This window comes from Sceloporus occidentalis, unplaced genomic scaffold (assembly GCF_023333645.1).
Source record: "Sceloporus occidentalis isolate IW3139 unplaced genomic scaffold, rSceOcc1.0.p SCAF_2, whole genome shotgun sequence".
Lineage (NCBI taxonomy): Eukaryota > Metazoa > Chordata > Lepidosauria > Squamata > Phrynosomatidae > Sceloporus > Sceloporus occidentalis.
The window spans coordinates 229,266,579-229,283,415 of NW_028316982.1; the positions used below are offsets into that span (position 1 = coordinate 229,266,579).

Genomic DNA, 16,837 nt, shown 5'->3' on the forward strand with positions numbered 1-16,837 from the left:
ATTTTGTAAGTTAGTTCAAATGTAATTTGAGGAATACTGAGAAAGACCAAGATTACAGTCAATGAATAAAAAACAATACCTTCCTTGCTTTTATATAGTCTAAGTGGGCCTTCAGGATGGAGTTAAGGAAACTATGGATCTAGTCAAAGTGCAGAGAACTTATAGTAGCTATTTATAGAGGTCATATTCCAGTAGATTAGGTGTAAGGCTTGAGAAGGATTAGAAAATGCAGTGGCATTTTGTTTTAATGGAACAGCATGTTTTGGTGGGGTTTTTTTATTATCATAGTTGTATGACAGATACCAATTATCCAGAATTTATAAATATAAATTGACCCCAATCATTAATGGTTTGCACCCCCTGCTCCAGCAAATCCAAACAATCTGATTTTTAGCATCAACTCCATTCACTATTTTTGTTAATGGCAACAAGATAATAGAGAATCATTGGAGACCCATGGAATGTGTTCTGACAGACCCAGTATCTGCAAAGTTATTATTTTTTATAAACTCACAAGCAGTTTCAAAGAGGACTATAGTGCAGAACAATTGTGCTTAATATTTCCAGGCTAGACAAAATTTGCAAATTCTGTCTGGAGTAGAAGTAGTACCTACTGGTCCCAAGGGGGCTTGGCTGGCCTGAGTTCGCTTCCCATTAGCCAACAGTTCCTCTTTAAGGAAGAAAATAGGCAGAGAGCAACAGGTGTAGAAACTACAGTCTTGGTGTGGAGTGACTTGCCAAGTGAAGAAAACAGACTCCAATTGCTCATCCCCCACCTAAGCAATTAGAGAAAGCCCCCCTTTTCCAGCAACACCAAGACTCTAGTTTGCTTTTATCCCCTTCTCCTTTTTCCCAGGTAAAGGAATGCAGGTAAAGGAAAGCCAGTCCATTCACCCTTTCTTACCACTGAAAACTCCATGTCAAAACTCAAAACAATCTTTCTCAACTCACCCTCATTTCTCACTTCTCCTTTTTTGCTCTCCCAGCTCACTAACCTCACCTCACCTGCACAAACACTCTGGGAGAGCCATGTTTTGTGATGAGACTTCCATTTATTTATTTATGGAGAAACATTGTGAAATTGAAAATGTTGTAAATTGAGACAGCACAAATTCAGACGCATCTGCATGTGATTCATTGATGCTGACTTGCTGAACTGCTCTGCCAATCAGCTTATATTATATCTTTACATTACATCTTGCACCTGATGAAGTGGCAATCTACAAAAGTTCATGCTACCAACTTCTTTCCCTCAGTCTCAAAGGTGCTGTAAGGTCCCTTTGCATGCTTATATCATGTCTGTGTGTGTGTAAGGGAGACAGAAAGTAGAGAGTGAGTTTTTGAGAGAGATAAGAGAATGGAGGAATTGTTTTGTGTCAAATAAAGTGTGTTTTGTGGAGGGGGAGAACCTGCATGAAACTTGTTTTAGAAAGTCCTGAAATACAAAAGTAAGCCAAAAAAAACAAAAACCTTACAGTGGTTGGCAGTGTTCTGCAGCACTGTCTAGACAACCTTTCTTGAGGATATTAAAAACTGTGAATATCATTCAAATTGCTACACAACAGAGAGGAGGAAGCTGTTGAAGAGAGGAATATGAGAAGAGAGATGAAGAAACCCTAGGTTATTGACAACTGGAGTCTCTCTCTCTCTTTTTTTCAGTACTGGGATATGGTCTGGAGGAAATCCTCTGTAAAGAGAAGATTATAATCTCTAGGCCTTTTTAGGTTTAGAAAACGGGAAAATAGTAGGGCATATAAAAGAGATGTGTAAAATTATGCAAGGTATTGAGAAAGTGGATAGTGAATAGCATTCCTTCCTCTTAGAATAATAAAATCTGGGAGCCATCAATTCAACAAAACCAAATAGGTTCTTCTTCACGTAGCATGTATGTAACATTTAGAATTCAAAATCAGATGTGCTGGTGGCTACCAACTTTGACAGCTTTAAAATTTGTGGTTGATGGGGTTATCAGTGATTTCTAGACATATTGCCATATGTTTCCTTCAGTTTCAGAGGGAATATGTGTTTGAGTACCAGTAGCTGTAAAAGAACTGTGAGAAAGGGCTGTTGCCAGCATATCCAGTTTATGAACTTCCTGAAAGCATCTGGTTGTCCACTTTGGGAAACATGATGCAGGATGACATAAGTCATTGGTCTGATCCAGCAAGATTTTTATATTGCCCAGTACAGACAGGACTATTGGGTGTCCTCGTCATGTGCTAGGGGTTGGCCAAAGGATCTCCGCCCACACGTGCCTCAACCCTAGCACATGACGAGGGCATATCAATGCCGCCATTGTTACATGCAGGAAGCCTAGCATCCACACATCACGGTGCCATTATGACGTCACGAGTGCACCATTGGCACACTGCGGCAACATAATTGTGCCGCAAGAAGAACCCGTTTTTTTGCGGGTTCTTTTTGCTCCGCGGGGAAGTCCCACAGTCTGGAGGCTGCGGATTCCCTGCGGAGCAAAACTAGGTGCCGGCAGACTGCCCTTTTTGAGCAGTCTGTACCAGGCCATTATCACCTGCAAGAGAGGTTGTTTTGTTTTTTGGCCACCATAAGTTTTCAAGAAATATCAGTTTTAATGCATTTTGTTGCACTTAATTTAATGCAATTAAATTTTATTTTTTAAAATAAAGTTCACATGATAGAGCAGCATTGTGACAGCAGAAACAGTAAATTAAAGGCTCCTTTTGTCATTTGGTTGAGAAATTAAAGGGTTCCTATTCCAACTGGCTGGACAAACGTATGAGATGTGCTAAACCAAGGTTTGTTTGGGGCTGGAAATTGAGGAGATTGACTTCTAGTCATTTGTATTTTGTAATCAACAAGATAATTGACCATGGGAGCCTACTGTAGCATTAGTGCTTTTAGCCACTGGACTTTGGAGGCAAACCATGTCACTAAAGGTCTGATGTAGATCAGGATTTTATTTTTCCTGAGCACCTTTTGGGGGTGGCATTTGGAAAATGAGTACAGTTCAGAGATTGCATTTTGCTCACCCTTAAAAGGTAATAAAAATCCATTGTGCACCATGTTTCTTACTTTAAGTGAATAAGAAGACAGTTATTCAATAGTACAAAAATATTTTGGATATTTCCAGAGAGATTTGAAACATTTCAGATTAAGAATTTTCCTGTCTTGATTCATGAACTGATCTTTGTAGAGACTTATTGCTGCCAATGTAGTGCATCAGTATCTAGCTAGAATGAGCACATTGTTCCTTTTCCATCTTCTCCAGTCCAGACAAACAATATTTCAAAGGCTATCAGTAGATCTGTGAACAAATGTTATTAATCAAGCTGACAACATCGGAAGTTGCCTTATACTAAATCACACCATTGGTCATTCTGTCCCAATATCATCAACTTTGACAGACAGTGACACTTTGACTGGCAGTGATGTTATTAACTGGCTCTGACCATGATTAGCTTCCAAAATCAGATGAGATTGCCTGTGTTGAGGGTGATGTGGTAGTGTGATGGTTCAAGATCATGTTTTAGGACAGCCTTCTCCAACTTGGCACTGTCCAAATGTGTTGGAAAATGGATCTCACCCTCTCTAGCCATCAACTTGATTGAAACATTTGCAGGTCAGGAAAGAGATGCAAAAACTACAAAAATAGCATAGTTGAACAGTGTGGTATGTGCCACTAGGAGGCAATGATGAAAATGAAACATTCCATTCTTTGTATATCCAATGATTTCTTTTAAAACTAGCAATCTAACAAATTAAACCAGCAATTAACACTACATATTTAAGTTTGACAATCCAGCATTAATGGCAATTAATTATTTTTCCTTATTTCACGCTGTCAGCACTACTAGATTTTTTAGCCTATTGCTCTAAGCTCTGCCATTTTTCTCATTGCTCACTGACACAACACTGACTTCCATTAAAATGTTCTCTTGACAAATAGCCTTGGTAATGTGTACCAAAATAACAACAACAACACTTAACCCAGTCTTGTTTCTCTTTAAACATTGCAACAGCTTCTCACAAGAATCAGTAGCACAGTTCATGAGGCATATGAAAAAGCAATATAGGCCCCTTACAGACAGCCCCCCCCCCCAAAGCTGCTTCAGATCACTTTGGAGGTATGCTATTTAAATTATACATGCGTCCTAAGAGTCCGGAAGCTGCACCAAAGCCACATTCCAGTCCTTAGCGCAGCTTCTGGCCCCTTAAGCATACCTCCAAAGTGACTGAAGCAGCTTTATTTTGGCCTGTCTGTATGGGTCCATAGTTTTGAAGCTACATTCCTATTCCGACTATTGTTTTGACAGAGTTCCAAGACTGATGTTGAATATTAATGGGAAAATCCCATGTTCTCTGCTGTATCACTTGCAGATGGTTTGTAGTCTCTCACTATCATTTGGGTGTTATGTGCTCAGTGCAGACTTCTGAGTGGGAAGTTATATATGCAGAAAATTGTGGGGTTCCCCCCCCCTCCTTAAATGCCTTAAAACATGCAATTTGATGTGTGGCTTTACTCTTATCATACATCTTTGCTAGCTGCAGTGGGTGGGTGATTTCTCTTGGGAAAGGTACTGAAAATTGTAATTTAGTGTGGTTTGAGGAGAGATATTAGAGATCTATTTTGTTAAGCTAGTTAAAGTAACTATTGAAATATAGGTATATATCAAAACTAAGTCCTATCTTATCATTTTTACTTCTCTTTTATATAATGCAAAAATTATATCTGGCTGTCATTTCGATAAATTCTGGAATGGCATCAATTAAGAAAACAGTTAACATATTAATTTTCACCTCAGAAAAAGTGGCATGCTATTAGGTAAAAACAGATACCCTTCATTTCATTTTTGTTTTCAAATGGAGCATATTTTAGGGTTCTAATTAGAAGATATGTGGAATTGACATGTGGCTTTTTTGGATTAAAAATATCAAAGGGCATAACTCAGGGTCTTGTGTGTAAAATGCATCAGTGTTGTATATACAAAATAGAAATTATCATTTTTAATACAGAAGTTTAGCATCAATGTGTCTTATTCCCCAAAGAATAAGGTGTGTAGGTGATCTTCTGTTATATATCAAGTTGTTAATCAGTTTTGCAGAGTGATTATTTTTTTGACGGGTGAGAGGTTAGTTGAAGAAATTATGGGCCCCTTATTAATAGTGAATGCCAACAGTGAATACCATGTCATTTGAATAATGTATAGCCAGAATCTGACTAGAGTCTTTGTTGCTTTAATAGTCCGATGGTGGAATGTCATCCCGTTTGCACCAATATTGGACTTATTTTAATACCAGTCAAACTTGGCTGGTCACTCAAGCATTTGACACTTAATTTCCAGTCTGTTGGATTCCAGGTTTTGTTTTAGTTTTCTTGAATTCATATTACATTGTCTTAAATTGTTACAGCTGTAAATGCTTTTTGACCAAAGATAGGCTAAAATATTTAAATATGTAAAATATAAAAAATAGGTTGACATTGTTTCAATTTAAGGTATTGATTATAGTTTATCCTGACATTTTTAAATACAGAGATGGCTATAACTCAGTGGCATTCATCTTATTGCATATTCTTCTTTTTGGGTAATTAGTCATTTTTATACTGGTTATTCATGGTGTGAAGATAATATATGTTAAATACTTGATATATTGTCCATATATACAAAGATGCAAAAATGTCAAAGAAATGATAATGTTATTCACCAAAAATAACATTAAGCATTTTGTAACTGTGGAATCTTCATAAATATTAAAGCAGTTCTCAAATTTTTCATTTTCAGTTATTGGTTGTCCTTCATATGCAGAATCAGGGCCTTTCTTGGTGCATTTTTATTTAGTTTTCCCCTCCTGTTTTGCTTTATTGATAGGCGAAACCTCACAAAACTTTCACTCATCTTCAGCCACATGCTTGCAGAAATCAAGGCAATCTTCCCTAATGGCCAGTTCCAAGGTGACAACTTTCGTATCACAAAAGCAGATGCTGCAGAATTTTGGAAAAAGTTCTTTGGAGAGAAGTAAGTACTAACAGCTATTTTATGCTCTCTGTCTGTATATATAGATTATAAAAGGAATTCTGGGTGTTGCTAATGATGATTTTCACCAGAATAACATTTCCCCCCATTGTAAAGATGCTTAAGAGATCTGTGCTTTGACACAAGGACATTGGTCTACTGTATACTGGAACCCTAGAGGGACACAAGTACATACATTTTTGTTCAGTAGCACTTCCTAACTTTTTACCTTGTCCCAAAATAACCGACAGCATTGTTGAAGTCTTTGGGGAGTACAATTGGCCATGATACAGGCCTTTTACCAAAATGGCAAGTGAATCACTTCCTAATTTGAAAAGAAAAAAAAATCTGGGCTTAAAACAGCCTAGGAGTACAAAATTACCAATTCCACTTTTGCACTTTTCCAATTTTTGGCTGATTTTGTGTAAAAATTACACAAACATATTAAGGTCTACATGCAGGAGTAGCTGTGTTGGCCATTTAACAAATACAAACAAAAGTCCATCAGTGATACCTTTATTGGTCAACCGAAATGCACAGTATACTTGTTGCAAACTTTCGAAGTTCCATGGGCTTCTTCATCAGGCCAGCTGTTACAAACCAAACAGGATGAAACAACACAGTTGGAGATGTTAGACAGATGCCTGCATGTTGTTTCAGTCCTTAGTAAATATGTTATGCTGGGGAGGATATCTTTTGCAGGCATTCAGTGAAAAAGGTGAAATGACCATGAACCTGATTTGTTAATCCATAAAATAGATTGCTTGTAGATTTAATTTTGTAATATGTATATGTGATGTAATTTAAAAAACAGCAGCATACAACCCTCACCCCAAATAGTATGCTATTTGAGTGACAGGCTAGGACTTGGGAGTTCCAGGTTGTTACAAGTCCTCTCAAAACCTTGAAACTCACTAGAAACCTTGGTCCACTCACTATCATTCAGTTATCATTCAACTTGATTCATTAATTGTCAGATAGTTTAGTCACTAACTGTGACCACAAGGATTCTTCCTGCCAATGCTCCAAGAAACATCCTTTGTCCCCTTGCTCCTGAGTCCTGACACTTGCCCCAGTTTCACCCTTAATATACTTTTTTATTAAAAGGATTGGGGATAGAGTTCCCAGTATCCTCCTCTGACTGGTGTGTTATCATTGGTAGCATGCTGTGTATTAGACTTTTACTATAAATTCATTTAGGGCCATTCGCTTCTTGAAACAAAGTAAACAATAACTTTATTTACAAGCAAGATCATATGGTTACAGGAGTACAGTGATTCAGTAGTTACGAGTCGTATGAATTCTGTTAAGGTTCCCTTGCCTGCATCCTAACCATCTATTCTCAAAACAGAAAGCTCTGAACTGTGCCTTAAACTGACACACTCAACCCTGATTTTGACTTGCTCTTCCTTTTTTATAGCCACTTCTTCAGCAGCCTCCACCTTTACAGCCAGCCTGAATCCTGATTGGCTGTTGGAGAAATCAACTCTGCCTAGTGACTCACCACACTGTTTGATCCAACACACACACAAAAGTTCTCCAGTGAAGGATTTTTGTTCCTTTGCTTGGTGAGGTCAGTGTAATTATCAAAAGTCTCATTGGCTGTATCTGCACTGCAGAAATAATGCAGTCTCACACCACATTAACTGCCATGGCTCAGTGCTATGGAATGTTGGGAATTGTAGTTTGTTGTAGTACCAGAGCTCTCTGACAGAGAAGGTTAGGTGTCTCACAAAACTACAATTCCTAGAATTCCATAGCACTGAACCATGAAGGTTAAAGTGTTATCAAACTGGATTATTTCTGCAATGTGGATGCACCTATTGTGGACAAAACAGACAGAGCTCCCTCTCTCCCGTTGTTAGCATCATCCAGCCAGGTTTCTGCAATGCAGGCCAGATCAGCATGTTCATCCAGAATCAAATGGTCTGTGGCTGTTGTCTTCCATTTACTGACCTGGCTTTCAGCAGCAGCATTTTCAACATTGGTCTATTTAAAAAAAAAGCTGTACCAAGATATTTTAAATAGAGAGCAATCCGACAGCAAATAAGAACCCTGTTACATTCTCCTTTATGATGTGGCTGCCAGCCAAGTCTATATCTCCCCCTTTCCTGTTTCCCTTTATCACTTTCCCTCTTGTGGAAACACATCCCTCTACCAACAGACAGGGACGTAGCCAAAGGGGGGTTCTTGGGGTCCGGACCCCCCCTTCCATTAGAAAAATGAATGGTGTGTGTTGCTGCGCCGCCGCGCCCAAGCCCCATTATAATGGTGGCACTTAGTATGGATCCCCCCTTCCTAAAATCCTGGCTACGTCCCTGCAACAGATAGCAACCCCAGAATTATTCAGCCATGCAAGGTTAATGTATCAAATAAACAGCAATATAGTATGTCCTGTTCCCCTTTCTCAGATAGGAGGACTAGCTGTTGTTCTCATGTACCTTTAAGTGGCTTCCCCAAAGGGATAACCTTCAGTGATGTCCACCCTATTTGACAGTGACTTGGGTGACAAAAGGCTTCTCTCTAGGAGGCCCAATTTTCATTATCCACATCCAAGTACTTCAATTTCTGACTCACAATCCATAAGCATAGCGTGGCAAGGAGGCCCTTTCTTGCAGTTTAGAAGTTCCACTGGTGCTGTAACAGGCAGTAGCAACTGCTTGATGGCACACTTGCTTTCCTTTCACTATTAAGATGTTCCTAGGGAACATTCTCTCTTTGCAAGTTGTATTTTTCTTTCACAGTGCCAAAGCTGTGACTGATAGGGGGGTGGGGGCACAGAAAATGCTGATTCAGGGTCCATGGGCCTTTTCCAGCAAGAAGATATTTTGAATGACTGTGGCTGGGTCAGTCTTCATCAGAAAAAAACAAAAACAACATAGCTGTTATATTCATCTAAGATGGTAAAAACTGTTCCAGACATTGCCACCATCCGAACACTCAGATGCATTATTAGATCAAGTATTACCTTCAGGCAGGGACCCTGTGTCCAATGGGAGTATAACCTTAACCAAAGCTGGTTACAAATCTGCCTTTCCTTCTAATCTAGTGTTGTCAAATTATGTCCCTCTAATCAGTACTTTGACTGGCAGTTCTCCAGAATATTTGAGGCTGTTAAGATCACATACTGCCTATTCCTTTTGAGTGGAGATGCCATAGAATAAATCAAGGCTCTTTAACATATAAAGCTATGGGCTCCGTAATTTAGCTATGACCCCTCCTTAGTATTTGTTATTGGTTCCCAAAAGCCAAAGGCAAAGGTGATATCCAGCACCATATTCAGAGTATTTTGTTCCTGATCTCATTCCCATCCAACAGTGCAGGAAAATATTATGGTCTCTGGTAACAAGTATGGCATCTATGATGCCTTCACCAGTCTTCAGCTGCTATACAAGAAGCAAACCTATTAACAGATGAGAAATGCTATTTTGTTTTCTTTTGTTTTATTAACATGTTCTACTGGGTAGAAAAAAAGTTTCTAAAATGGATGTATAAACAGTAAATGAGGTATCTGGGGGTAACCATGTTGGCCATATAGCAAATCCAATAACATCCAAACAATGATACTTTCATTGGGCCAACCAAAATGCACAATTGCACATGCAAGTTTTCAAAGTCACACTGGCTTCTTCATCAGGCAAACAGGAAAAAGAAATTGAAGATGTTAGTCATAGGCCTGTATTTTCTGTTTCTGGTCTTAGTTGAGATGGTAGGGACCTTCTATCTGTGGCTACCTTGTCCAACAAAGTTAAAACATTTTTTTCTAATATTGGTACTGACTAGCATGCTTTGCCTCTAAACTTTTCTTGATGCAAAACATGAAGATTTCTTCAAACCTTTTCATTTAAAACCTTATAAATAAAAGTTCAAGTTTAAAAAGATCAGAAGTTAGTGATGTAAGTAGCAAATAAATTTTAAATGACTTGTGAGGAAAATACAGTCACATAGTAGATTATTTCCTACAGATGTAAAATTGTCATTCCTCAAGTTTCAATTTCCCCAGTCAGGTTTACAATATGTACAGGTAGCTGTATTGATTATGATTAGGGCTAACAAGGTTCCTGTTTCATGCAGGATCTAAAAATATGACTTGAATGTGGTTTAGGATAATAGGTTACATTCATTTTCTCATATTGTCTCAGATCAATTGCATGACAGATAAATAATAGTATTCCTCCCAGCATGAATTATCACTTCTCAGATTTATGATACAAAGTCAGTTTTTTTGGTGGCAGGAACATTTTCAGGAGGGAAGGCTGAAAGAGAGCAGTATGGAAAGAATCATTTAAGTATTTCTGTATTAACATGGTAGAGACTAACTAAGGTCCAAAACACACTGTAGAAATGATCCAGTTTGGGACTGCTTTAAATGCCCTGGCTCAGTGCTAGGGAATTGTTGTGGCAGCAGAGCTCTCTGACAGAGAAAGCTAAATATCTCACAAAACTATAGTTCCCAAAATTCCCTAGCATTGAGCCAGGGCAGTTAAATCGGTCTCAATCTGGTTTATTTCTACCGTGTGTTTTGGACCTAAGAATTGAAATTAGTTTAATCAGAGCAGCAACTCTGTTCCTTAATGTAATCTTAAAATGTATCTTTCACAGTATTTGTGCTGTTCATTGTGGTTTCCTGTTTTTCATAAACAGAAGGTGCTACCTCTTCTAATGTGTCAGATTTCAGCCTACCACAACACTTGTGGATTTCTCAGTACATTCTTTCAATATTATGTAGAATGCTGTTTCCCCAAGACTTGTGTGTTTGTGTGTATGTAGTAGTGAGCTAATCACAATTTTGGCTATTTGCTACAGACACAGAATCAAAATTCAGAATTGGTTAAACGTACACTAATCTTTCAGCCTAAACTTTGGGCAATGTTTTAAAGGTAGTTATAGTTTTATGTGGTATGTTGTAGAAAGAGGTAGATTTGAAAAAATAAAACACATTTCTTGTTAAGAAGACAGATTTATTTGAAGACAATTTTACAAGAGTTGCTAATAATAGCTGTTCAGATTTTATTCCTTTTGAAAATAATTCCAGGGTTAATTATTCCAGAGCTATTTATTTTTATTACCTGTTAATTATGACAAGTATTTTGATATGACCCTTCGACCATATTCCCTTACAAAAAAAAAAAAAAACAGTATTCCAGCTGAGTGTGAGCTCCTGTGAACAGCTGGAGGGTTGTTCATATTGTTGGAGATGGTTTTCATAGGTCTTGCTCACAAAAATGTTATGAATCTTTCCTCAGCGGAGATCCATTATATTTAGCTATGCTCTTGTATAGTTATTTTAAATTTCCATTGGGTTAAAGGCACAAACCCTATTCAGGTTTTCAGAAGTGGCTTACATTGATGTATGGAGATATCCATGTTAAGGAAAAAGCAACATGGGATATACAGTCAAAGAAATAAAACATGTATGTGAGAGTCAGGATGACTCAGCAAAAGCAATTAGAAGCCACACAGGTGTAAAAGGTAATGTAATTAGCAAGTCCTAAATGCCAAGGACAGAAATGCAAAGTGGATAATTGAACACACCTGAGAATTGTTAAGTGGACAAGGCTGAGATGATGAAATCATTAATTATGGGTTGAACCAAGAGAACCAATGAAAATGGATGTACACACCCACTGGGTGGAAACTGACAAGAGTGGGTGGTGTTTTCCAAGGGCTATAATAATTGCTTTGAATCCCAATGTATTTTGTGGGTAGTAGTAGATAGTAGTGAGTAGATGTGGAGGAATATTGGAGTTGTGTTGGATAGTTTTGGAGCTGTATATAGTAGAATAAAGTAGATCTTTTATATAAGACTACTGAGTTGTCTGGTGTCTTGGGTGAAGATACAAGAGCCAGCTGGATCCTGAAGAAGTGGGAAGACTTCTGTGGAAGCAAGAGTGAGAAGGCTTGGAGAGTTTGTCAGGGTCTTCAGCCTATTCTCTGTAACTCTGCTGCTTTAGAGCAAAGCTTTAACCACTGACCAAAACTGGTCAGCGCCGGTGCGTAACAAGGTGGTGAGTTCGAGCCAGAGGTGAAGAGCTACAACTCCCATCATCCCTGACAATCCAGAACCAGAACTTTAGTTTTTCTGGGCTCTGACTTCTGTGGAGAAGTTTTTTAATTTTTAAGCTCTCCTCTTAAGCATTAAACGAAGAGTGGGAAGGGGAGAAAAATGGCAGCCCCTTTAAAACAGCTGGTTTTTATTTTAGCATGAACTTTTGTGGACATAAAGCCACTTTTTGGATATAGTACTGACTGGTATTAAAGCCTCAGGTATAAAGCATATTTATACAGTGGTAGAAGTGGGAAAGAATGTAATATTATCCAGAAAGATACAAATCATGTCCCTTGCCCTAAATGACTGGCAAGGATAATTAGTGTTGATATGTTGATACAATAAATCTGTTTATCAAAAGTCGGTTTCCCTAGGTTCAAATAATATGGAATTTGGTCATCTGCTTTTTTTTCCAATTCGCCGTAGGGACAGGTGGAACTGAACCCCACAGATGGGAAGGGTCCATTGTACAGTTGTCCCTCTGTATCCACTGATTCACAGCTTGAAAATATTAAAAAATAAATAAATTCTGATAAACAAACCTTGGTTTTGCCATTTATATGAGGGAAACTATTTTACTATGCCTTTTTATTTAATGGGACAGGCATCCACTGATTTTGGTATCCACAGAGCATTTTAGAATCAAACCCCAAGGGCCCTCTGCATATGTAGTCTTTGTTAATACCTCTGATAATGGACTGGAATTTGTGAATATAATTCAATGCAGCTGTTTCTCTTTCCTGTCTTCCTTTACAATTTCCTTATTCAAGGAAACTGCAACCTGTCAATACTTTGCTGTATGTACAAGAAGATTGAAAAGTTCTACAACTGGTTTTGGGGTATTGCTATTTCTAATGTCAAATCTGTGTCCATTAATTTTCTTGCATAGAGACTGTCTTGTGTGTCCAGTATAGAGTGTAGAGGGCTATTGTAAGCACAGAAACATTTCAACTGAGAGAAATGTGTAATTTACATAGTTTTTTGCCATCATTCCAAAGTGAAAATATTTTGGTTTCTTTTCACAGAAGAAATCTGTTTAATCTAGGGCAGTGCTTCTCAATTATTTTCTGTCATGCCCCCCCCCCCCCTAGGAAGAAGAAAACAATTCGCGCCCCCAGCACGATTGTAAATAGTATCATTTATATATATGACAGTATTTGCCAAGGTCAAACGAGCCCCCCTTTACGGAGCCTCGCGCCCCCCTTTACAGAGCCTCGCGCCCCCCTTTACAGAGCCTCGCGCCCCCCCTGGGAGGCGCGCCTCACTATTTGAGAAGTACTGATCTAGGGCAAGGGAGGAGGAGACTTTGAAGTTCTTTTTAATCAGATCAAGGACAAGAAGAAGCTTCTTATGTACCCTGAAGTGAAACCTCCCAAACTCTTTCTTAGTCACTCATGGCCTTTTAGGGAGGCATTGAATTGGAGGGATTATAGGACCTCCTGAGTTCAGTAAGAGGATGACAGTAATGTGTCAATATGGGAGAGAGTTCAAAGGTATCAATGCTTTATATTTGAATATCTTTGCCTTGCCCAGTTTCCTTTAGTGAGCACTTAGTATATTGTTGTTAAAGATCCAGAGCAAGGGATCCACTGCACAGATATCATCCTCCATTGCCTGAAAATGGAATATTCAGACAGACCATGCTATGTTCACCTTCTGCACTGGTTGGAAATATTTTCTGTCTCATTGAATATTTCTTCTTGCTACATGGGATTCTCATCTGATAGATAAAATATATCTATAATGGATTCTGGTGAACTCTAACATTCACTGTTAGTATTTCTTACTGTTTAATCCAGTGGTTCTGACACAGTTGAAATTATCCCCCTCCCTTTGGGCTTCTTTCACTGTGGCACACTCTGAAAATGGAAATGGGAAACTATTCTGGTTAGCATGAAGAAAATCTAAAATGCCTGAAAACCAGAAGTAAATGAACAGAATGCAAAACAAAATGTCTCCAGAAGCAAAATCAGTTCAGAAATCATAAATGAAAATATATTTTATTTTTTAAAAAGGTAATAACCCTTTCCCTACGTATAAAATAAATTTAAAAGCAGTTGACACCAATTTCCCACATTGATCATAAATGAGAATGTTGAATTCCAGATGATTTTTGATCTGTGTTTATCATGTTCCCTTTAGTAAAAATATGGTTCTTTAAGAGGTCCAATCAATACAGAAATGTCAATAGAAACCTACAGCATCATGAAAAATAAAATTGTGATTCAAACAACCCAAACCTATATTTTGCTTTCTTAATATAGAACCATAGTGCCTTGGAAGGTATTCCGACAGTGTCTGCATGAAGTACATCAGATAAGTTCTGGATTAGAAGCAATGGCTTTGAAATCTACCATTGATTTAACTTGCAATGACTACATTTCAATTTTTGAATTTGATATCTTCACAAGATTATTTCAGGTACCATATTCAAATTAATATACTATTGAATTTTGTTTTTCTGTATTGCTTTACAGCCAAGTGTATTTCATTTGAATCATATAAAAATTCTTCAGAGAGGATAATCTTTGGCATAACATATAATAGATAATATAATAGAATTATCAAGTCTGGAGAGACTCAAAAGGTAATCTAATAAAATATTTAGTAAAGTGGAAAATCCATAGGTAAAATGTCCCTGATAAATGGCTATTTAAATCCTTTTTAAAACATGTGGCAGAGGTCTGTAAAATTTTGTGTACACTTTATTTTTAAAGTTAGTTTGATGTAACTGACTGAGATGCCAGTCCTCCTCAGGAATGGTTGCTGTATCTCACTCTAAAGCTTTTATTTTCATGTGCAGTTAATAGTCTTGGTGAAAACATAGGACCTTTGCCGCATTTTGTTAAAAAAAAATCTCAGGAGGACCATAAGGTGTATTCATGTTGTCAGATCAGGAATAAAAGCCGAGGCTCTCTAAGAGTGAATGGTATTTGTCTTCACACTTCATTATTATATTCCATTTCATCTTGCACTTAGAGACAGTATATTCATATTTTGTTTTCTACATTTCAGAATAAATAGCACACGGGAGAAACAGGGGTACAAGAATATTCTCTTTTTAAGTCTGAGGGCAGGCTGCAGATAGACATATTAAATATCTGGTTAAGAGTTTGAAATAGGGCCTGCTTATTATTCTTGAATTTTTATACCTATAGAAAATGATCATAGCATGTTTAGGCACATGCATGGCTGCTGTGATCCATTACTTACTTACCTCTAAGTATAGTTAGATCTCATAGTCAGTAGGGATGTTATGTGTAAAGGGTGAAAATTTAAGAGTTTTGTTTAAATGTACAGTAGATTAAAACTTTAAGATTGACTGTTGTCTTCCGGGGTTTTGATGGGTATCCTTCCCACATTCACCCCTCCTGAAATGGATTTTATGACTTTCTTAGTACAGGGATTGTTCATGGTCATAATTTAATGACATAGAAGTTTATCACTAGGAAGATCCCATTGAAAATGGGATTTAAACTAGATTCAATTTTTTTTTTTTTTAAAAAAACTGCAAATGCAGGAAGTTTATCACACTGGATGACCCCCAAAGTGAAAGTGAAATAATGCAAAGGTAAACTGAATGCAAAGCAGAGGGAACTGTCAGCTTTTTACTTTCTGGAAGTCCCGAAAGTAAAAAGCTGCCAGTTTTCTCTGCTTTGCATTCAGTTTAACTTTGCAGTATTTCACTTTAACTGTGACGTCATGTGATAAACTTCCCGCATTTGTAGGTTTTTTCCCCCCTTTAAATCTCTAAATCCCACTTTTCTTCGGGATCTCCCTAGTATGATAAACTCCATAGCCATGTTAGGTCCAAAATGAACTGCAGAAATAATCCAGTTTAAGACCACTTTAACTGTCCTTGTTCAATGCTAGGGAATTCTTGGAATTGCAGTTTTGTGAGACATTTAGCCTTCTGTGTCAGAGAGCTCTGGTGCCACAATAAATTACAATTCCCAGAATTCCATAGTATTGAGCTAAAGCAGTTACATGGTCACAAACTGGATTATTTCTACAGTGTGTTTTGGACCTTAGTCTGGAAAATCACTATGCAAAGGGATTTTGTAGCACCTTTGACACTAACTGAAAGAGATAGGTTGGTACTATGAACTTTCGTAGACTTAAGTCTACTTCCTCATATGCATGGGGGCATAATTTATTCATGGACAGCTTTATACTAATAGTGTATATTTTAAAAATAGCTCTATTATGTGTTGCAGTTGGAGCCAGTTTGGCATGTGATAGGCTGGAGTATTGGATCTGGAGCATAAAAACCTCATTTTAAAATCTTACTCCACAATGAAACTTGATAGATGACAATAAACCACTCACTGTTCATCAGTCTACAGATAATATTCCTGACAAATGGTTTATTAAGCCAGGACTGAGTATTATACTAACCTTTCCTTCGCTACACATCACCTTTGTGGGTTTAAATCACATTCCCTGTTATGATTTTTTTAAAATTAATGTATGGCTTAAATTAACCATAATAGAAGTGCTGGTGAGCCAGTGTGGTGTAGCTTAAGCATTGAATTACAATTCTGGAGACCAGGATTCAAATTCCCCACTCAGCCAAGAAAACCCACTGGGTGACCTTGAACAAGTCACACTCTTTCACCCTCAAAAGAAGGGAAAGTCAAACCCCCTCTGAACAAATACTGTCAAGAAAACCTCATGATAGGTTTGCTTTAGGGTGCCCATAAGTCAGAAATTATTTGAAGGCACACAACAACAAAGAAGACTGGTGATAGTGGAATTGGGTAGGAATCTGCAGGCACAGTGCTCATCCCTGGTTTAT

The 16,837-nt window shown here is 37.8% G+C and overlaps 1 protein-coding gene across 4 annotated transcripts in view; it reads left to right on the forward strand.

Annotated features, from left to right (window-relative positions):
• CBLB (Cbl proto-oncogene B) overlaps positions 1-16,837 on the forward strand; it is a 130,983-nt gene that overhangs the window by 79,676 nt on the left and 34,470 nt on the right. For all 4 annotated transcript variants that reach the window (XM_089512349.1, XM_089512353.1, XM_089512352.1 and 1 more), the window contains exons 4-5: positions 5,847-5,993; positions 14,304-14,460. In XM_089512349.1, the coding sequence (XP_089368475.1) occupies positions 5,847-5,993; positions 14,304-14,460 (304 nt within the window). The remainder of the gene's footprint in view (positions 1-5,846; positions 5,994-14,303; positions 14,461-16,837) is intronic.